The sequence below is a fragment of the Aaosphaeria arxii genome, assembly GCF_010015735.1.
Source record: "Aaosphaeria arxii CBS 175.79 unplaced genomic scaffold BU24scaffold_1, whole genome shotgun sequence".
Classification (NCBI taxonomy): Eukaryota; Fungi; Ascomycota; class Dothideomycetes; order Pleosporales; genus Aaosphaeria; species Aaosphaeria arxii.
In genome coordinates, this window is record NW_022983474.1 from 2,690,655 (window position 1) to 2,711,695 (window position 21,041).

General features: G+C 50.0%; 8 protein-coding genes across 8 annotated transcripts; 3 read left to right on the top strand and 5 right to left on the bottom strand.

Moving 5' to 3' along the window:
• Nucleotides 1-1,164: 1,164 nt before the first annotated feature.
• BU24DRAFT_404338 (uncharacterized protein) lies at nucleotides 1,165-1,868 on the bottom strand (the record flags this gene model as incomplete). Its single annotated transcript, XM_033525638.1, has 3 exons — nucleotides 1,165-1,439; nucleotides 1,491-1,546; nucleotides 1,711-1,868. 3 exons carry the CDS (start codon nucleotides 1,866-1,868, stop codon nucleotides 1,165-1,167), a joined length of 489 nt encoding a protein of 162 aa, XP_033389658.1.
• A 616-nt stretch (nucleotides 1,869-2,484) lies between these two features.
• BU24DRAFT_338811 (uncharacterized protein) lies at nucleotides 2,485-3,967 on the top strand (the record flags this gene model as incomplete). The annotated part of the gene is made up of 3 exons (XM_033523149.1): nucleotides 2,485-2,529; nucleotides 2,761-3,143; nucleotides 3,193-3,967. 3 exons carry the CDS (start codon nucleotides 2,485-2,487, stop codon nucleotides 3,965-3,967), a joined length of 1,203 nt encoding a protein of 400 aa, XP_033389659.1.
• Nucleotides 3,968-4,660: 693 nt separating this feature from the next.
• Nucleotides 4,661-5,269, bottom strand: BU24DRAFT_416984 (uncharacterized protein). Its single transcript, XM_033526599.1, has one exon. The coding sequence runs from the start codon at nucleotides 4,978-4,980 to the stop codon at nucleotides 4,735-4,737; it is 246 nt and encodes an 81-aa protein (XP_033389660.1). The 5' UTR covers nucleotides 4,981-5,269; the 3' UTR covers nucleotides 4,661-4,734.
• Nucleotides 5,270-5,479: 210 nt separating this feature from the next.
• On the bottom strand, nucleotides 5,480-8,030 carry BU24DRAFT_438464 (uncharacterized protein). Its single transcript, XM_033530257.1, has 2 exons — nucleotides 7,359-8,030; nucleotides 5,480-7,307 (listed from the first exon to the last, which is right to left on the bottom strand). The coding sequence occupies exons 1-2, from the start codon at nucleotides 7,870-7,872 to the stop codon at nucleotides 5,839-5,841; spliced, it is 1,983 nt and encodes a 660-aa protein (XP_033389661.1). The 5' UTR covers nucleotides 7,873-8,030; the 3' UTR covers nucleotides 5,480-5,838.
• A 465-nt stretch (nucleotides 8,031-8,495) lies between these two features.
• Nucleotides 8,496-9,530, bottom strand: BU24DRAFT_339587 (MFS general substrate transporter; the record flags this gene model as incomplete). The annotated part of the gene is made up of 1 exon (XM_033523188.1): nucleotides 8,496-9,530. The coding sequence occupies one exon, from the start codon at nucleotides 9,528-9,530 to the stop codon at nucleotides 8,496-8,498; it is 1,035 nt and encodes a 344-aa protein (XP_033389662.1).
• Nucleotides 9,531-12,075: 2,545 nt separating this feature from the next.
• On the top strand, nucleotides 12,076-12,791 carry BU24DRAFT_404342 (uncharacterized protein; the record flags this gene model as incomplete). The annotated part of the gene is made up of 2 exons (XM_033525639.1): nucleotides 12,076-12,504; nucleotides 12,555-12,791. 2 exons carry the CDS (start codon nucleotides 12,076-12,078, stop codon nucleotides 12,789-12,791), a joined length of 666 nt encoding a protein of 221 aa, XP_033389663.1.
• Nucleotides 12,792-13,172: 381 nt separating this feature from the next.
• Nucleotides 13,173-19,234, top strand: BU24DRAFT_383368 (DEAD/DEAH box helicase). The gene is made up of 2 exons (XM_033524803.1): nucleotides 13,173-14,227; nucleotides 14,292-19,234. The coding sequence occupies exons 1-2, from the start codon at nucleotides 13,496-13,498 to the stop codon at nucleotides 19,008-19,010; spliced, it is 5,451 nt and encodes a 1,816-aa protein (XP_033389664.1). The 5' UTR covers nucleotides 13,173-13,495; the 3' UTR covers nucleotides 19,011-19,234.
• A 126-nt stretch (nucleotides 19,235-19,360) lies between these two features.
• On the bottom strand, nucleotides 19,361-20,170 carry BU24DRAFT_457309 (PEBP-like protein; the record flags this gene model as incomplete). The annotated part of the gene is made up of 2 exons (XM_033531529.1): nucleotides 19,361-19,962; nucleotides 20,020-20,170. 2 exons carry the CDS (start codon nucleotides 20,168-20,170, stop codon nucleotides 19,361-19,363), a joined length of 753 nt encoding a protein of 250 aa, XP_033389665.1.
• Nucleotides 20,171-21,041: the final 871 nt, after the last annotated feature.

Consider the following 21,041-nt stretch of genomic DNA (forward strand, 5'->3'; position numbering starts at 1 on the left):
TACAGTTTAAGTAGGCATCTATGCCATTACTATCCTAAAATTGAAGATGTCTCCAATAGCAATCAACGTACTGTACATACATACATACATACAGATAGCTAGGTACATAGGGATGGTAGGTACCTTTGGAATAGATCTAATATACTATTGCTCGCACTGTTCTTTGATGTTGATTCGCCTTTGTTCCATGTACTAGATAGACATGAGAGATATTGATACAAAGTACTCCTAGTACTAGTACTAGTAGTATTGATTGATTGTATGTATGTACTGAAGACTTGCTTTCTACATTGCATGCCTGTACGAGGTATGTTCAGGGTCGTAGTCCGTCGCCTGCAGAAGGCCAACCACTCTCGTCATTCTCTTCATACTCGTACCTTGAAATGCATGTATTGTGTTGTAGTTAGGTACTCGTATGTCCAGTCATAGCCAGTCTCCTCTAATTCTTCTCTTTCTTCGTCTAGTTCTGCCTTCTTTCTCTATAACCGCCCGTTTCATTGGTTCTTCGCCGTCGGCATCTTTTGGCCTCTAGTTCTCGTTCTAGCTCCGTAGCCCTAGTTCTCGTTCTCGTTCTCGTTCTCGTGCACGTCGTTAGGTGGTTACCAGTCCAGCGGTAACAGCCCGTTGTCCGTCGTCACTCGTCACTCGTCACTTGTCACTTGTCACTCGCCATTCTCTTTCTCTTTCTCCAAGGAATATTTCTCGGGTCCCTGTTCTGTCTTCTTCTGCTCTCTTCTCCTTTGTGTCTTGCGGCGTGCTGCTCCACTAATTCCAACGTTCGAGTCATCAGCCCCAAGTACAAGTCCAAGTCCATTATTGCCGCTCTAGGTATCCCTAATTTCCTGTCGGTACCGTCTCGTCTGAGCCATCGTCACCTACGGCTACGGCAGTCCTAGACTCCTAGACTCCTAGTCCCACTCTAGAATACCTACCGGTCGCATCTCTTGCACTGGCTTGTACATACGTATTTATATATTACTGATTCCCCACTGCCAAACAACTCACCTTCGTATCTTCTACTTTGGCCTTCTCGTGGTAGTTAGTTGGCTTGGTGTTGAAGAAAGAGCCCTTTCCCTCTTTCTGACTGGACTCCATCCATCCGTTACTAGTCATATCCTAATCCGACTTCATCATACCCGCCCAGACAGTCAAGTCATTTCACCATCACCACCACTCCCACTCCCACTCCCACTCCCACTCTTCCCAGCCGCCATCACCACCAGCATCATCGTCATCATCCTCGGTAGTACCACCACCACTGCTGCTACTACTTCCCTTACGACCACCCGCGCTGGCTACGTCCGCTGTCGTTCCCGCACCTGCAGAAGACGAATAACCCACCCGCCTCAAGCGCACCAAGCAGTCTCGGCCCAAGTCCATTTCCTTGGTCATCTCCAATCCCAACTTCATCATTCCTAACCAAAACCCCACGTTCCGAACTTCAGCTCAGGATCGTGTGCCTCTTCGGAACGGGTCATCAACATACTTACCACCAACGTTGTTACCACCACCACCACCACCACCACCACCTCCACTTCCACTTCCACTTCATTACCATTACCACCATCCCTACCAACCTTGGAACACAACCACTCGTCATCCAAGCATCCTGCATTGTCGACACTCGCCTGTGCTTGCCTGATCCACGCCTCATTCCGCCAATTACAATCCCGTCTCACATCGCTTGCTACCCCACGCTGCACGACCTACCCCAGACTGCAGCTCTCTCCATTGCGTAGTCCCATCTCGTCCCATCCTTGCTCCAAATCAACAACGCCTACGCCTTTCCTCTCCAATATCTCATCTCCCGCGGCTCGTGCGCGTAAGCTCCTGTCCTGCGTGTGCGTGCTTTCGTAGGTCCAATCCATCGTTGTGTCACCAATTCTCCACGCCAACCCGCCGTTCAATCATCTCTCTGTTCGATTCGACCGTTTGTGTCGTGTCGTATCGTCTGCTCGTATAGCGGTATCCATCGCCATTGACCAAGGAAATCACCCCCAAATCTGCGCATCCACCCCATAACCCGTCCAAGTTATTTTCCTCACCATCTCCTTGCTCCATCAAATTCGGGAATGAACTTCAAAAACAACACCTCCCACTGGCCCGTCGGACAGGAACACATCAATCGGTGAACTGTCGAATCCCAGCTCGAATCCCCCATATCTTCTACTACTGCAATCTGCAATCTACAATCCACAAATCTGCAACTCTGCAAATCTGTCAATCCCCCCACTATCCGTCACAGCTTCCTCGGGCGTGCATTGCTTCTTCTGCCACCATCGGAATTCGACACATCTGCCTCGATTCCCCCAACTGCCAACGCCAACGTCTGTCCAACTCGGGTTTGGCCGTGAGCCTTGTCCAACTCCCCTCTAGCTCGGATCCCACCCTGGGCAACTGTAGCCTGCAGGCACCGTCCTCCTCCCTGTCCACGAGACCGGTCATCATCGGACCCTCTATTCTTATCTTCCGGCGTTGCACGTAATGGACTCGTCCATGACACTGCTGAGTGCACACATCCAGTTCCTTGTATGTATCTTATCGTCATCCGTCATACCCTACCTGCACTGCACTGCGTTGAGACATTGTACGCTCATGCCTTCCGGAACGAGATTGGCTAGGTATATCCCTCAGCCACACCGTTCCGTAGGGCTGGCTCGATCTTTTCATCTCATTTTTTTTTATATCTCGCATCCCCACAATCCCCCTCCCTTGATCGTTGGTACCCTCGCTGACATTATGATTTCCTTCAACTTCAAGGACACGGAACTGGCTCTGGTACACATTCCTTTGAAACTATATTCCAACTTCCTCCAAAAGATCTTACAACTCTTGCTGCCGAGCGACACTATCAGCAATGGAGTCGCCAATGGCAATGGCGCGGTTCAGGCCCCGAAAGGTTGGCCATACGACCGTCCGTTCGTCAACATCTCCGTCACTCCAGTGGAGTGCTCGATAGTATGCTCACGGAAACTGGCCGAGAAGCTCTTCGTCCCTCTACGCGATGAGCTCAACCGCGCAGGAGTAAAGGACCGGATCTCGATCACCAACGAGGACTTTGTGGTGATGCAAGTTGATGGCGAGGGCCTCGATGCTGGCCAACGAGTGTTGGAGCTCACCAGCCCGCTCGCTCTGGCAGGAATGTAAGTTGATGGTAATGATTCTACAAAGACTCTAGTGTAACGAGTATAGTTCTATCTTCTTCATAACGACCTACTTTGCCGACTACATTCTCGTACCGGTACGAGTACGCGCGCAGGTCGTGAAGGCTCTAGAGGAACGTGGATTCCAGTTCGAAGACCAAACATCGTCGTATGTCAACCCAAATCATCCCAGCAACCAAGGTCGAAAAAGCTCAGTTGCATCATTCGACATTCCCATACCAGGCACGCCTCCGCCCGCGACCGTCTCGGAACTTCAGACCCGGACTTTCGCAACACTGAAGAGATGTGGAATCACCCCGACCGTGAGCTCCGATCTGCGCCTCATCCAATGTGCAGGTCGCGGAGACAGCATGAACGGCATGAGCCAGGGTGGTCACAATCGCAATAGCATGGCAAGCGCGGCGGACGATGCGCTACATCTTGGACTCGTAAAATGCCTCATTTCAGAACCCTACCCGCGGTTCTTATCCCTCACACTGACCGACACTGAACCGCCTTCGCTCCTGATCGACCACACGCTGCTGCCAAACTTCGCCCCGGATTTCCTACTGGGTTCAAAGGATGACTATCTCATTCCCATCACTCTCGATCTGCGCGAATTACCCATGGAGAGCACGGGTATTGTCTGCGGAGTAGCAGGACGTCTAGTCGGCGCGACGAGTGGACAACTCGAAAACCCAGTGGAGATGAGTTACCTCTCGACGGCTCGAGCAGGTACAGTGATGGTGAGCGAAGACGAGCGGAGTCGTGCGTTGGGTGCATTGAACGGTGCTGAAAATGGCGTTCCAGCACCGCTTGACTAGCCAACCACAGCTTCCCATCCGCCGCTTCTCCCTCTCACTAAGTCACTGATAAGACGGCAACTACAAAACTCCAACTCCGTACCTTACGGAATGCGTGGGATGTAGCGCGTTCGCTGTCCCCTTCCCACGAGCCTCAACTATTTTGGAATTTTTAAAGTGGAGTAATTCGTTGGGATCAGCGTATTCGCCTGCTGGCATTTTCCCATTTTTTCCCACCGATCGAATTGCTGATTTGCGACTAAGTGGGCGGGTTCGTGGGTGGGGGAACAAGACGTTCACTGCAACGAAATCCACTTTTGGTCATGGGCCAGACATCACTAAATTGCAGAACTTCCCAAAGCGAGTGAGCGATCACACGACACTTGTACAACACATCTCCCGACCTTTCCTCATTCCTCTCACGGGGGCGAGGGGAGGGGAGCTGGATTCCATGGCTTGGTCTTTTCGAACCCCTCTTCTTACCCTTCTTCACCGATTACCTCATGTCCGTCCGTATGCACCTTTTTCTCTTGGACGATTATGGAATCTCTTTTCTGCAGTTGTGGAGTTAAGAGCGTTCATAATCGCCCCACGCCGCTGAGCCGCGGCTCTTTTTTTTTTTTGTCCACTGGCTTTTTCGATTCCTTGCATGAGGGGCGTTGTCAGATCTGCCAGTCGCTCCATTGGGTTCTCAACTGCTCTTTTTACCATGTGTGGCGGAGACTACTCTTGCATACCCATTCAAAGCACGTCGGACCGGATATCCACCCACTCACCAACCTACCATCTCATCTCCCTGCCGTCCCACTAACCTCCCAGCATATCAACAATACATTGACATCCCAACTCAAAACGAAAAATAAAACGAACAAGACGAAGGAAAAAGAAGCAGCAGCAGGGAACACAAGGACCAAGATATCCATCCAACGCATAACGACATCAACGACCCCATCATCATCACGCATGCTCTCATTTCCCCTTATCTTAGTACCGATACGATATATTTTGCATGTACCATCTCCTCTCCACTCCATTTAGTCCATATTTCCGTCGTCTTTCTGCATGTCTAAATTGCATACGTATCATCACCGTTATCCCCTCGGGGATATTTGAACGGAAGAAGGAGGGAGGAAGCGTTAAATAGCGAGGTTGGAAAAAGAGAAAAAGGAAAAAGGGAGATACCATAAAAAAGAGAGAGAAGAGGTAGTTGGGTTATACGGAAAAAGTTGTTTTGTCGTTTGTTGTTTAAGCGTCGTCTTTTTTTGCCTTTCGTTCAATTTTCTTTTGGTTTAGGAGGCGAATGGATGATTGAATGAAATTGGGGTTCTCGGTTTAAGAAGAGATTTGGTTGAGATTTGAGTGACGTTGCTTGAGTGTCTGTGAATTGACGTGCCTGGCTTACCTTGTAACTAACTTAGGTACCTACTTCGTAGGCATGTACACAGACAATCTCCCACTTTGGCCCATTACTTCCCTCATAATGTTTTTCCCTTGACGACGACGGTATCAGTCCGCACGCAACGTAGGGCATGTATCCATTTATGTTCTTTACCATTATCTATCTATTCGTTAAAGACATCGATATCATATCCTCCACATTACGCCCCTCGTTACTCCCTCTCTCATAGTACCACTAAATCATAGTAACCCGTACATTAAACCCCCCAACCTCCTATCCTTTCCTTGAAGATATTTTTATCTGCCCGTACGCCAGCCATTCCATCGCCAGAACGACATGGAGCCAATGGTATATCAAGTTCCCGGCATACAGGCCTGACCGGACTGGAACGCCCGCGACGCCTTCGAACAAAAGTACAAAACATGACTGAAAGCAAAAATAGAAAGAGTATATATACGTAAATCAGTAATGTACTATGACATTGCAGCATAATTTAATCCAATTCATCATCGTCCGCAGCAGTAAACGTCGCAAGAGCAGTGATGACAGGAACACCAGCCGGCGTCCCGTCACCCTCACCACCCTCACCCTCACCATCGCCATCAACATACACCCCCTCCTCCGCGTCCTCAAACTCCTCCCCCCCCTCCTCCTCCTCCTCAAAACCATCCTCATCCTCCTCATCCTCATCATCAAAGTCCCCATCCTCAAAAACCGCATAGTCCAAATCATCGCTATCGACATCCTCGTCATCCTCCTCGTCATCCGTGCCCCCATCGTCGGTGACGAGCTCCAGCACGACACCCCCGCCGTCCGCGAGGTTCATCGTGATGCTGGCCGGCGGCGCGCGCCCGTTCGCCGCGCGGTGCCGCTGCATGGTGCGCCATATCTGGTTGCGGAGGCGCGCGACGTCGCGTTTGGACAGGTGGTCTGTTTCCCTCGCCTCTTGATCCTCTGGGTTGTCGTCGGGGGAGGAGGTCGAGGGGAGGATGTGGATGTCAAAACCTGCGGACGCGGATTCGGATGCCGGGTGGGGCACGACTTTGGAGATGATGGGGGAGAGGTGGTGCGTTTCGTCCTGGACGACGCGGTGGAAGCCGATGTCCGAGGAGTCGTAGAGGCAGAGGCGGACGGGGGTCTCCTCGCCGTCGAGGTACGGCGGGATGAGGCCGTAGTGGTGGTGCACTTCGGCGAACATCTTCATGTCGATGTTGTGTTGGAAGAGCTTGTAGGCGTAGGCGTGGCGTTCGCGCGTGCGGTCGAAGTCGCCGACGTAGTCGGCGAGGAAGGCGGAGGTGCGGAGGGTGGTGGTTTCGATGAATTCGAGGAGCCGGAGGGAGGGGAGTTGCGTGTAGGATGTGTGCTCGGGGAGGTCGTCCCAGAAGGAGCTGTCCATTTTCCGCGGGTTGTACATGCGGAGGGTTTGGAGGTTGGGGGGCGCGAGGAGGCGGTTGGCGATGATGCCTTGGTGGAGGAAGGAGCACCGGTCGCATTCGAGGGAGTGGAGTTTGTGGAAGTTGCGCATGCCTGAGCCGCGGAGGCGGAGAGCCGGTGGGTGGAAGGGGTCGGGGAGGGTGTTGAATTTGGGGTCGATGTGGATCAAGGTCTCCAATGAATGGGCGACCGGCGCAAGAGCTTCTATGGCTTCGTCCGGAGCGTTGGAGAGTTTCGGTTGTATGCCTCTGTCTCTCTTTATGTTGTGTACATTCTCGCCCAATGTCAAGTGTTTCAGTGACTTCGGCGTGCTTAGTATGCGGCCGAGACTTCGAGGTTCCAGTTCGCATTCGTCGAAGATGAGCGTTTGGAGAGGTGTCTGAGCAGCATATGGTTCCAATTCGGGAATGTCTGATGGCAGATTGAGACACGAGACGTGTAGGTAGCGGAGAGAAGGATGTCGGAAGAGACAGTGGAAATCTTTGAGATCCCAGAAGTCTGTGTCGGCGCCGTGAGAATGGATAATCACTGTAACGATTAGTATCTTTTCATCTCATCATTGACCGAATGCGAACATACATTTCTCTAGCTTCGCCAGGCCAATCTCCTCCACAAGAGGCTGTCCAGAATGAAGCGCGGCACTCTCTAATGATTGTCGGAACTCCTCCATATCCTCATCAACCCATTCGAACCCTCCGTGTGCCCACTTGAAATTGTCATACGGGCTCTCTACATGCCAATCCCTCAGCAACTTCATCTGCTTGACATATCTATTGAACGTCTGCCGCTCCTCGACGGTCGTGGACAGCGCATCGTGGTGCTTGTACAGAATCTTGAGGGTGTTGACCGCCCCGACGCGCTGGGGATCCCGAGAGAAGGCTGTAATGATGGCGCGCAGATCGTCGGTCGAGAGAAGCTCAATGGTAGAGTAGATATGCTCTTCGGCGAGCGGCTTGAGGTAGTGACATGTTTGCGCGAGCGAGCACAAGGCTGGACGGTCGTCTGCGAGATGCGTGATGATGGTGAGGATTAGTTCGGCAGGAAGAGAGAGGAAGTGCGAATGCGCTGGGTGATTGGGCGTGTCTGTATCCATGACCGCAGTGGTCGGTTCGGTGTAGAAGGCTCCTGGGCGATGGTGGAATTACGTAGTGGCGATATACGAAGTGCAGGCAGACTCGAGTGCGGACGTTGAGAAGTTATCAGTACGCTGTAGTCTAGATCGAGGTCGTTTACGCGGCGGGGCAGGCGGACTCTATGGACTTTCAGCGGGGAGCCTGATGCCTGGTCAGAGCTTCAGATGATCGGACTCGACATCTGGTATCAGCGTAACGATCTGAAGAGGTTAGACTGGTGAGATATGCTTTTTCTGAAGTTGTGCGTCATTTGGTAATTCTATATGTATTGGTTGTTGTAGTTAGTACATATGTGTTTCTTAAAAGATGTTGTCGACATCAAGTATGGATTTAAAGAGTATTGATAACTGACTTGATCAATTATGTATTTAGTATGGTAACTACCTATATATTAATGCTAATATTATTCGCTTTACCAAATCACTTTTAGGTCCCAGATACCCAAATATTATAATTATTAAATGCTTCAACGCAATACAATGTTGTCAACCCCTAACTCGCGGTCAAATCAAACACCACCAGAGGCAACCACAAGATACCCTAGCATGTATCTCTCGTCACCATCTCTCAAACATGAAGGCATTCAAACTTTGGCTCGAAGTTTGAGACCCGTCAACTTAATCCTAGCGGCCAAAAGCACTAGACCTCCCAGTAAAATCATGCTAGCACTCCACATTTGGGCGGAGAGATACTTGCCTCCAGATCTTTGCACCAGAGCTCCAGCAATTGGCGGGCCGAGTAGATTCGCAAATGCGATCACGCTGAAACCCTGTCCAGTCCTGACACCGATCTTGGTCATATCCGTCGTCAATGTCCCCAGTGTAGACGGAAATAGTCCTTGGAAGGAGGCAGCCACGAAGCCCTGCACTACGGCGTACACGTACAACCCAGCCATTGAGTTGACGGCCGGCCAGCAGAACATGATGACGCTGCTGGCGAGAATTGCTGGAATCATCGTGTTGAGACCTCCAAGTACAGTGTCTGCGAAATATGACGGGATGATTCGGCCTGCAAGACCAACACCATTGAGCACCATGAGAAGGTTGATAGATTCGCTGTAGGAAGCGCCGAGCACGTCAATGGCATAAGGTCCAATGTAATAGAATGCCCACAGCTGTCCGAAACTGGTGAGGAAGACGCCTAGAACATACAGCGTGTACGGCGCCTCCTTGAATGCCCGCAATTCAAGGAGGGGACCGCTTTTTCGAGGTGGGATGCGAGGTTTGAGGAAGACACAATAGCAACAGCCAACAGCGAGCCCGACGAATGCATTTATACGCATCGTCCATGCGAACCCCAACTTGGGGAGCAACTGACGTGCAATTGTAGGGAAAATCAAACCTCCAGTTGCGCCTCCGGAGGCCACCACAGCACATGCTAAAGCTTTTCTTGAACTGAAATATGTATAGACGACTGATACACATGGCGTAAATTGGAGGCCACATCCAATGCCAAACAGAAGGCCCTGGGCCAAGAACAGTTGGTAGTATTGAGTGCTGATCGACGTCAACATCAACCCAACCGTCGTACAAATAACTCCTGGGATCAGAACCCATTTGAAAAAGCCCGCGTCAAGTGCCCGTCCTGAGAACATGCCTACCAGAAGGTGGAGCAGCATCTGGACCGAACCGATCCAAGACACTGCCGATGGCTCCAGTCCCAGCTCTTGCGTGTAATACGTTTGCCAGCTCCCAAATGCTGCGATTTGGCCCCAGGTAGCGCAGACGACAAGATGACCCATGATGGCTTGGGTCCAGGCTTTGAGCCCGCCATCTGGTGGTGGCCCTGGGTCGATGATCGAGGCATTGGATCGTGCAGTTATGGCCTTAGCGAGTGATTGCCCAAACGATCTGGAGTTTGTGCTCTTCTGAGTCCGGATCCGGGTGATTTCACCACCGCCTTCTCTTTCTGAGCTTAGTGATGAACGAGGCTCCGAGTGTGTGTCGCCATCATGTTGAAGAATCTTCTCCTGTTCATACTGGCCCTTTTCTAGATCAGTGGGCAGTGGGGCTGGGAGGGGAACAGACATTTTGATATCTTGATGCTCATGAAACGCTCATTGCAGAGTGACGAATGGCAGATATTTAAAGCGAAAATTGAAGAACGAAGGAACAAACGGGTCCCCGGGCTGGGGAAGAAAAATATGGGTCCCGAAGTCGGTAGCGTCACGATGTTGAAGATGCATTAGTCCTTCCTGATCAAGAGTCATGCAATTCTCTTGAAGAACTCATGATTGGTTACATTCGATTGAAAATGCATATCCGGGGCCGTTTTCCGTTGAGGCATTTCGATCGACTATGGGGCCAGCTAGGCGATTTCGAGTGCGATTAGCGTGCAGTTCGGCGAGAATCCCGAGAACATTACAAACATATTCGCAGCAACTGCTCTTGATTCTGCATTCACAATTGAATAGGCCAATTGGACCTCTCAATTCAATCAATGATAGCTCCTTCATGCTGTCCTGTGAGTCACAATACTCGTAGGTTCTTGGTTTGTTCTTGGGCGAGAACAGTCTCCCTGGCGTTATTCTCGTGACCAAATACTTCAATAGATGCGCATCGGAAAAGGATGCAAGGAGTGGTCGTCATCAAGCTCTGGATCTTCGCGTAGGCTTTGTGTTGTTGATCCTTCCCTTGGTATATTGCGGATTGGTCAGCTCTTTGCTGATGGTATGAGGTTGATGCTTTTCAGACATTATGGCACCCAACAATAAGCATCTTAGCATACCAAGGCCAATGACTTCAGCGGTCCTAATTGTTGACCTCGAAACGGAAGTTGCGGCCAATATTGTCAACAATGCTTAGTGGCAGGCGAGTAGCCGTTCCTTACTAAACGTGTGAGCCTGGGCGGAGATGCGGGGACCGGTAGTACATTCCCGTGGACATCCATGGTTGAGGTGGAATTGCATGCTGAACCGATGAAGGGCATGCAGCGAGACTCTATTAGTGATAGTGGCTTTGTACTGAATGTTTGATCCTTTGATAGCTTACAGGAGGTTCCAGGCTCGCATCTGGTTTCTTACGAACTGAGCTTAAGAAGTGGAATCAGCTTTTCTTCGCCAGATTTCACGTTGCCTTGCCAATGCATAGGGTTCTGCCAACAATTTAGAAGAGTTGGGAACATGCGATTCGATGATGTTTCGTAACCCCTTTTATTGAATGTCATACGTGCAGGAGCCTGGCGTTCTGTTGTCCGTTCTTTCGAAAGGTCATATCCCAACAGGGCAATACGCGACAAGTGCCGTGCAAATCGAAAGAGGTCGAGAGTTTAAATGTGAAACTTGGATGCCTTCTTGAGGAACAATCATCTACTAAGCAGTCCAACATCCTAGTATTGAGAACATTGGGAGGACCCAGCAGTGTGGTGGTGGCTTCGGCTGACTGCATATATGGTTTGAGGATACGAAGTGTTTGCTCATGAATTGTTGCCACAAGTCGCCCGGAGAAGCTTCAAAATCTGCCGCTACGACAATAGTCGTGTGGAGATGCGAATAAAGGTCTCGAAATTGATGATTATTGTCCACCTGTCGAGTCTGCAGTCTCTTGTCCAGATATGCAATCTGTATGCCAAACCGGGGCTGAGATCATATACTTCAAAGTACCTGGTGCCGGCAGAGTGTAACCTTTTGTTCGAACTACTGCAGGATTCCAGGGTAATTCATTTTATCGGTAATCCGGTAGACCGGAAAGACCATGGATGTCAGACTGTGTTCATAATGCCGGCTAAAAGTGACACGCGAACACCCTCTCATTGGCGAATTTGACAACAATTGAAAGCGAACACGAAGTCCATAGTCACTGATGAACTCTTGGAGTCCAGGATGGGAATTTGAGAGGATGCATCCATCTATTTTCGGCTGACTTGGATTCGAGACATACTATGGAAGAGCCTAATCCGGCGTAGAAGGATCTCGACGCAGGGCCGAATTATCATGCAGAGCTCTGAATGAATATCTCTGCGGGTATAGCCGCCTTGTTTAATCGAACGGTTCGTGCGTGTTGCGGGTATAAGTCGCTCGGAAGGGCCTGGCTAAGTATAATCTCCGAATTGTGGATGTTGTACTATATGGAAGTATATTCTTTAAAGGCTCGCTTGATACTTCCAGAGTGCGAGCAGGAAACACACAATCTCTTCTTCCGTCTCGATTGTCCTTTAACGCCACCATGCTACCGTCATTCGTCATTGTGTCATATTTCATATTCTGCTCCTTTGTTTCTGCTCTTCCACAAGCGGCTACCAAACCACCCAAAGGCGCTGCAACCATACAGAAGGTCGACGTCGATGCCCCAGACGTGGATACCGAGGGAAGCGGATGTCGTGCCGGCTCAGTTGGAGTCTTCATATCGGAGGACAACAATTTTATGACTCTGATTTTCGATGATTTCCAGGCTGCGATTGGCCCCAAAGCAGGCAGCACTAAGAAAAGAGCGTTCTGCAGGGTCAATGTGACCATGGCGTCACCAGGTTGGGCTTTTGACGTCAAATCCGTCGACTTCAGAGGTTATGTCGATCTCGGTAAGGGTATTGATGCAAGCTTGGTGTCGAGATGGAAGTGGATCGACCCAAAGACGAACCTGGACATCAAGGGCAAGGTATGCCTTTCCTCGCATCCATGATCTTTCCGTCTCTTACTTTCCCATAGGGCAACACCCAAAAGAAGTTGACGGGTCCGTTCAAGGATGACTTTCTGTTACACAAAGATGGGGAGGTAGGGGATGGAGAACAGTCCATATGCTCAACCAAAGCCTCAGCGAAGTTTCAGCTCAGTCTGTCGGTCTCATTGTCATCCACAGTGTCGACTTCAAATGGCCATGTAAAAGGAGATTCAGCGGATGCGGCTTTTGGCGAAGTCCTCAATCTTGGGTGGAGGAAATGCTAGGCCCATTCTTGGGATTGAGCGTGTTGGTTCCATTCGGGTTCCATTTAGGACTTGGGGATCATTTGCTTCTTAAGGATCAGCACATAGCGAAATGATGGAGGTTTAGGAAGAAGACAAAAGTAAGGAATTTAAAATCAATGTAGTACGGAGTAGTTATAATAGGAAAAGGACATTGCCTCGGTCGAATGGTATTTCCTTTCCACGGTATGGAAGAGAACGGCGGGCTGAATCGGATGGTACAGGTTTCTAAAGACATATGGATACGGCTACGGCCGGAACGGCTCTCTCACTAGTCTGTTATAGGATTAGTAACAGTCTTAAGCGAGACGGACCCATAACCGCCGCCCACTTGGACTTGTTTCTCTTGTGCAAACAATTTCTCAAACAAGCAAGACTTCATCAGTAATTCGCCTCAACTTCTCTTGCTGCAGGCCCACACCCCCGCCAATCACTGCGGAAGCAATCAAATCACTTCTTGTGCCGTGTGCTACATACACCTACTCCCTGCACTTGCCATCAGACAGACAATCAAAAAAACATCAATCATTATCACCATCATCATCTCCAACCATCTGCACCGTCTCGTCTTGACACAAAAGCATTCTCTATACGACCTCTTCGTCCAATGTTGACTGTCCCGCTCCTTCTCTCACCTCTGCATCACCCCGTTCGCCTCCAGCGCTCGGTCTACTAGTTCCCACATCATGGCCGACAGCAATGGCTCTTCTGCAGAGCAGGCCCTCAGTCCAGTCCTTGACTGGTACTCCAAAGTGTATAGCCGCCGCGTTGATCTTGTAGGCGATTACGCGGGCGAGGAGTTGTTCATCATCGAGGGAGACTCCATACTGTTGCATTGCTTCACCGATAAGCAGATCGATTTCAATCCAAACTTTCAACTTCTTCACGCTGTATATGCTATTGAGAGCTTCCTACGCAGCCTTGTTGTTCGACGGTGCAATTTCCATATTGCCTTCTTCGATCAGCATCGCGAGTTGTGTGTACCGCAGCATGTGTCTGCCGATGATCGGCAGAAATATCTACTGGCGAGAGCTGCCATCATCCGACATTTGGGTGCAAATCTCAAGTCTCTTCATCCAGACATTGAGGTCCACAATTTTCCCTCTGTACATTCAACGAGGTTCGCAGAATACCTTCGTACTACAGATGTATATTTCATATTATGCCACGATGGTGCCGTGTCAGGCTCTTCACGTGACCGAAAGATCCTTGACAAAGATTCTGCTACCACCCAGAATGAAGATCAAGAGCAAAATGAAAGAGTTAAGATCATGTTCCGTATGCTCATATTCTGGTTCGTTGAGAGGGGTTATAATGCCGCATTGGTGAATGGCCTTAGGTTCCGGGATACCAAGGTGGTCACTACGGTCCTGGAAAACTCCAGGGCAAAAAGACACGACGTATCACAGCAGCAGACGGTAAATGATCCACTGATTCTACCTTACATCTTAATTTGTAATTCCAAAGCTAACAGATCATTAGTCCTATGTAACGGACGAACCTAGTAATGACGAGCAAGATTCCGTCCCGTATGATCAGAGTCGCTTGAGCTCCATTCATTCACGCGCAACCAGCCAACTTACGGAACGCGAGTACTTAACTTTTCTGACTCTCTTGAAGCTTAGTTCTTCGGAAGACATTGACATGGAGCAGTGTTCTGCTTTTCTTCGCCATCTCGCTTTGCTGTCTGAGCTTCCACTTACCGCTCGACTTCCCAAAGACATCGATCTTGACGAAGATGGTACAGATTTTATAGTAGAGTTCTGTTCAGAGAGCAGACGTATACTACAATCAGTACACTGGCAAAATGATGTTGCCAAGTTGGGTCTCGTCTGCGACGTAGCCGATCTCGTAGATGGGAAACTCTTCGCGGCCTGTCTTGAAGATGAGTCTCTAGGTGCCGGCGATAGGTTCCGAATCCTCGTTGATGCGATCAAATTTCCTCTGGGCGAGTCCAGTGCTCCACCTTCGAAGCCACTATCGCAGGCAAAATTCGACAAGCTCAACAAGTCCGACCATACCTACGCTGTGCTGCCATTATCTAACACTGTGTTCGATAAACATTTGTCACCCGTCGAGCTGGTTGTAGATCGATCTGGGGATGAACCAGATAGTACGTCAGCAATGGTCTTCCGTGAGGCCTTTAACTGGCACAACAGCAAGCGACCAGTGGACCCCAAAATCAGGGAGGAACAACTCGCACGGTCGAAGAAGCAAGCGTTCTTTGCTAACCGCCGCAACCAGTGGTTCATGGCCGAGATGACAGCTTATGCAGCGAGTCTTACCAATGCAGTTGGCAAGGCGCTTGAGCCGGAAATCATTACTACCGGTGTCAAAGGGAGCAAAGCACCAACTGCACCTCCAGCGGAAGTTGCCCAAGGCAATGCAAAGGGAAAAGCTAACGCAAAGAACAATAAGAAGCCTGCTATGTCCAAAAAGCAAGCCATGTTAGCAGATATTGCCGCAAAAAAGTCTAAGAAGGACGAGGCAAGTGCAGAAAAGATCATACAAGGATGGAAGTTATCATGCAAAACACTAGATCAAGAACCGAATCTAGCCACAAAGTACCAAAAGGCAAGACAGTACCAGAACACGCTCAACAATGATCTCAAGCGCGACACCCTTGAAGCTGAGGTCCGCCTCTACCAACTTAACATCCTCTTGGAGATGTGGATTGGATTTTGCAGGAACAATCAAAAGGAGCAAAACTTACATCTCGCTGCTCTGGTCTTCGACACAATCAGTTCTTTCCAAAAGTTCCGTCGTCCTATCACCAAGACTATCGCCAATTCTTTGACGACTTCAAACAAACTTCTCAAATTGCCTCAACTCGTGTTACCATCGCCCACTGAGGATCGTGCGTTGTCTTTCAATTTCGTACTGAAGGCTTCCCCGACTGTAGATATCACGATTCCCCTACCAGCGCAAAGGTTTCAACTTCTACACTGCGGTCCGTACTTTGAGCGAAGCATAGACTCTGCCCCTGATCATCGCGTTCCCTTCGAACCCGACGCATGGCAACGTAAAGTCCTTGACGAGATTGATGCCAGGAACAGTTTGCTGGTTATCGCTCCGACGTCAGCAGGAAAGACCTTCATCTCCTTTTACGCCATGAAGCAGGTTCTCGAAGCCAACAATGACGATATCCTCGTCTACGTGGCGCCTACCAAAGCCTTGGTCAATCAAATCGCAGCTGAAGTCCAAGCACGCTTCTCGAAACGATATGAGTATGGCGGAAATTCCGTCTGGGGTATCCACACCGGTGATTACCGAATTAACAACCCAACGGGTTGTCAGATCTTGGTCACAGTCCCCCACATCCTGCAGATGATGCTGCTGGCTCCAAGCAATGCAAAGTCATGGTCACAACGTGTGAAATGGATCATCTTCGATGAAGTTCATTGTATTGGCCAAGCTGAGGATGGTCTAGTCTGGGAACAGTTGTTGCTGTTGGCTCCTTGCCCAATCATCGCTCTGTCTGCGACTATTGGAAATCCGCAAGAATTCAATGCTTGGCTCACCTCGACCCAAGAAGCCGTTGGAAATAAGATGCGCATGGTGCAGCACCCACACCGATACAGCGACCTTCGAAAATTTGTATATACGCCTCCAAAGGCCTACAAGTTTGAGGGTCTTTCCGACAATCGCGCTTTTGCACAACTGGGATTGGATAATGCCAAAGATTTCACGTTTTTGCACCCAATCACGAGTTTAGTGAACCGGGGCAGAGGTGTACCCAGCGATTTCAGTCTTGAAGCCCGAGACTGTCTCACTTTGTGGGAGAGCATGTCTAAACATCAAAAGCCAGGCTACACATTAGATAAATCGCTGGACCCAGCTTCGGCATTACCAAATGTGGTGAAGAAGACCGATATCATCAAATGGGAAGCATCAATTAAGGAAGTTCTTAAGGCTTGGCTGGCAGATTCTAATTCTCCCTTTGATGCCGTCCATGAAGATCTTAGCCGGGACGCAAACATGCTCGAAGATCCCATAAAGGACGAAGGCACAAAAGAGGTTGCCGATACGAAGACTGTAGTTGAAGATCATGAAGAACTTAACGACGTAGAAGTGAGCCATGACATCGACGGTATCTTGCCACTGTTGGAAAACCTACACTCCCAGGATGCACTCCCTGGTATCATTTTCAACTATGATCGAGGCATTGTTGAGAAGATCGGTCAAAACCTCTTGAAGCAACTTGTAGAGACCGAAGCTTCCTGGAAGGAGACCAGTCCGAAGTGGAAGTCCGACCTTCAAGCCTGGGAGACCTGGAAGAAGGCTATGGCTAAGGCGGACAAGCGAGGCCCTCCGAAGGTGTCGAAAAAGAAGGGAGGTGGGGGCGACGATGAGGTCTTGTCAAAAGCCGACTTGATGAGAGATGCGGCCTCCAGTGACGCTAGCCCATGGGCGTCCTTTGATCCGGAAAATCCACAAGACGGCTTTCACTTTGCTGACAAGAGGAAGGCATCTCTGGAGGAGCTTGCGAAGTACTTCAAGGAACTTATCCGACGTGAAGTGCCCCAATATTTGCTCGATGCATTAAGGAGAGGCATTGGAATCCATCACGCTGGTATGAACAGAAAGTACCGCCAGGTCGTCGAAATGCTATTCAGGAAGGGATTCCTAAGGGTAGTCATTGCTACAGGTACCCTCGCTCTTGGTATCAACATGCCTTGCAAGACTGTCGTCTTTTCTGGTGACTCCGTCTTCCTCTCGGCTCTAAACTATCGACAGGCTGCGGGTCGTGCAGGTCGTCGAGGCTTTGACATGCTGGGAAACGTTGTTTTCCACGGTATCTCCCTCGGTAAAGTCCACAGACTGGTCAGCTCTCGTCTCCCGGACCTCAATGGTCACTTTCCCATTACCACAACGCTGGTTTTGAGGTTGTTCACATTGTTGAATGAGTCCAAAGAATCGCCTTTTGCCATTCGGTCCGTCAATGCTCTTTTGTCTCAACCACGCCTGTACCTTGGTGGGGAAGAATCGAAGATGACAGTGCTACATCATCTACGTTTTTCAATCGAGTACTTGCGTCGACAATTTCTGCTTGACTCTCGCGGCGCGCCATTGAACTTCGCCGGATGCGTAAGCCATCTCTATTTCGCCGAGAACTCGGCTTTCGCTTTCCACGCGTTACTGAAGGATGGATTCTTCCACAAGCTGTGCGCAAATGTGGAGAAGAATTCCGAGAATGTTTTGAAGGAATTGATGTTGACATTGGCCCATTTGTTTGGTCGCGTGTACTGCCGACAGGCCGACCAGGAACATGTTGACGAGGTCGTGAAGAAGAGCCAGTCGCTCGTCTTCTTACCGCCAATGCCCACCGACGCCGCACATATTCTACGTAGCCACAACAGCTCAACTCTCGAAATATTCAGCGCCTATGTTCAGACGTTTGCCGAAAAGCATATCGACCAATCGGATGACAAGTTGCCACTTACTCAGATCAAGATCGGTGGCGAGGATGTCCCAACGCATGCCCGATCCCTTGAGCGCCGCCCTCCGACCAACGTTCGCTCGGCGTTCGTTGCTCTTTCTGGCCACGATGATCAGTTCGACTCGGTCCACGACCTATGCAATACTGCTCGATCCGGAGTCTTCCTCGAAGAGGCTGTGGTTCCATATGTTCCCTTGTATCCCGAGGAGTCCGAGCTACCGCTGAACGCGTACTTGTATGATTTCTTCACGCATGGAGATGTTGCTGCTCTCGCGTCTGCGAACAAGATCCGTAGCGGCGACGTTTGGTACGTTCTCAATGATTTTAGCATGGTATTAGCCACTATTGTCACCAGTCTCTCGACCTTCATGAATCTTACCTCTGCGTCTGATCTCGACTTCACCGACGTCCGAGGAGAAGGCGAGGAAGAAGAGGAGCGCAAAGAAGACGAGCTTCTGCCTGAGGACTCGGGCTACGAGACTGCCTCAACAACCTCGATGCCAAACAAATTCGGAGCCGCCAAACAAGATCTCACCGTGCAGACGAAGAAGAAAAAGAAGGTGGCCGACTCATGGGATGATGATGCGGATGAAGAAGACTTCCAAGAGGAAATTGCAGCGAAGAGGGCAGAGAAGAAGAAGCAATCCGCGATGGCAGAGAAGCCAGCCTGGGAGGAAGGCGCGGACCTAATGAACGTTCTCAAGGCATTCAAGATGTTGCGAGAGGACTTCGACACTAAGTTCAGGGCCATGTGGGCTTAGTTGAACGTACCGACGGAGGGAACAGGATACAAATTGATCATGATTTTACGACGTTGCATGATGTGGTGTTTGGTCGATACGGGCTGATGACATACACGCACAAAATGTGGATAGAAAGAAAAGACTTTACGAATGCATAAAGACAAAAACCCGACATGAATATAGGCATGACTAGGAATTAGTATAGATCACAATAGACCTGATGAAAATAATGCTTATCCAATGCAAAATGATAACCCTGTCGTCAAGTCATATCGTTTATGGTCTCCATTCTTGAAGCAAAACACCCCACACAAGATACTCGTCATCAAGCAAGCATTCCAATCGTTAAATTCATGATCTTGCTTTAACTACACGACAGCCAAAACAAGCCCCCCAACCAACCCCGCAAACCCCAACGAGAAATCCACCCTCCCAGCCCTCCCCTCAAACTCCTCAGGTGCAAGCGTATTCCTCACGATGCCCCCACTCCCCGTCGCCGTACCAAAGCTCCCCGCCGTCCCACTCGCACCACCACCAGGCTGCCCACTAACGGTAAAGAAGTTCGCCGCCAGCGGCTCCCCCAGCCCATTCTGCTGCGCAAACTGCTCAATCTCAAACCCAATCCTCGACTGTATGTCCTCGAAGTCCGCCTCGCTGACACTCAACTCCTGCGCGGGCTGTTGGAATAGTAGTTCCACGTAGCGGTGCGGCGTACTGTCTGTCGCTGGCGGCGAGGGACCGATGTACGCTGCGGGGCCTTTCTCCTGGGACGCGAGGAGTCGCGAGCCGCTGGATCCAACTGCTTGCGACGTGGCTTTGAAGTCGGTGATCATGGCGTGCAGGATGGTGCGGCGGGTTGTTTGGCCTTCTGCGGGCGGGACGTCGAGGTCTATCATTACGAAGATGTAGGAGTCTGAGGAGGAGACGTTTGCGGTGGCGGGAAGGGCGAGTTGGGGTTGGGATGCCGTGGCTGGGAGGGTTAGTACGGTTGATTGATGGCTGATGAGAGTGAGAGGGGTAAACTGACTGGCTTTTTTGAGTCGTTGACCGGGTGTGGCTACACTTGTGGAGTTGAAGAAGACGTCGAGTTTTGTGTTGACGGAGGGCGTGAAGCCCTGGGGGGTTTGCGCCCGCGCAATTCCAGCCAAAGCAAGTAGGAAGACGGTAGAGGTGAACATGATTGAGAATCTAGAAATGGTCTATTAAGGTTGAATGATCGTATGTACAGAAGAGGACGTGAATTGTGGCAATCCTCGCAGAGGTTAGAGCGAAATGTGTGTGTAGTAAGTACATCACAAGCTCCGCATGGCGAATATATAATGAAGGAAAGACGTTACGCGTCCATATCCCCGCATCAAGAATACCAAGCCGTTGAATCCATCAAGGCGCATGTCAATTGGCATGCATTCGAGATGCATGAATATTCTCCGGTAGATACTGAGGGCGAGCCATGGTTTGAGGCGAGTTTTGAAACTCGGAGCGTGGGAAAGGCGACACTGACTGCCTTGGCAACACTCTGACCCTCAAATAGGCAAATTCGATCCTTGAAATGATCGGAATGGAAATCCGGAATCGTGAGGAATAATGAACATGTGGAGTGATCAGTAATGTCGGTACTAGGAGACCCGATCTGTTCAGCCGAGAATGGATGAAGTCGAGCATCGTGAGAACCTTGAGATATGACGTCAACTTCAATGATCAGGAAACTTGACAGAAGGAGAATGAAACATCAAAGAGGGAATTAACATGTTTTGCTAGCCCGCAATTTGCAATGTCAAATCGCTCAGGTGGATCTCCAAGAAAATATGACAGATGGTAAAGACAACCCCCTCAAGTCCTCGGAATGTGTCGATTGCGCGTCATCTAGCTCTGCGTCACCAAGTGCGCTATTTAAAACTTTTTGGAACGTTCAGACAGATGGCCTACCGAGCACAAAATCAGAACCAACCAGGTATCATCGTCTCAGGAAGGGTCACTGTTTGGGGCTCGTTATGGTACAATGCTACCAAATTTAGTTCCTGGCAAGCAATGGTGTTACGAAAATTCTTG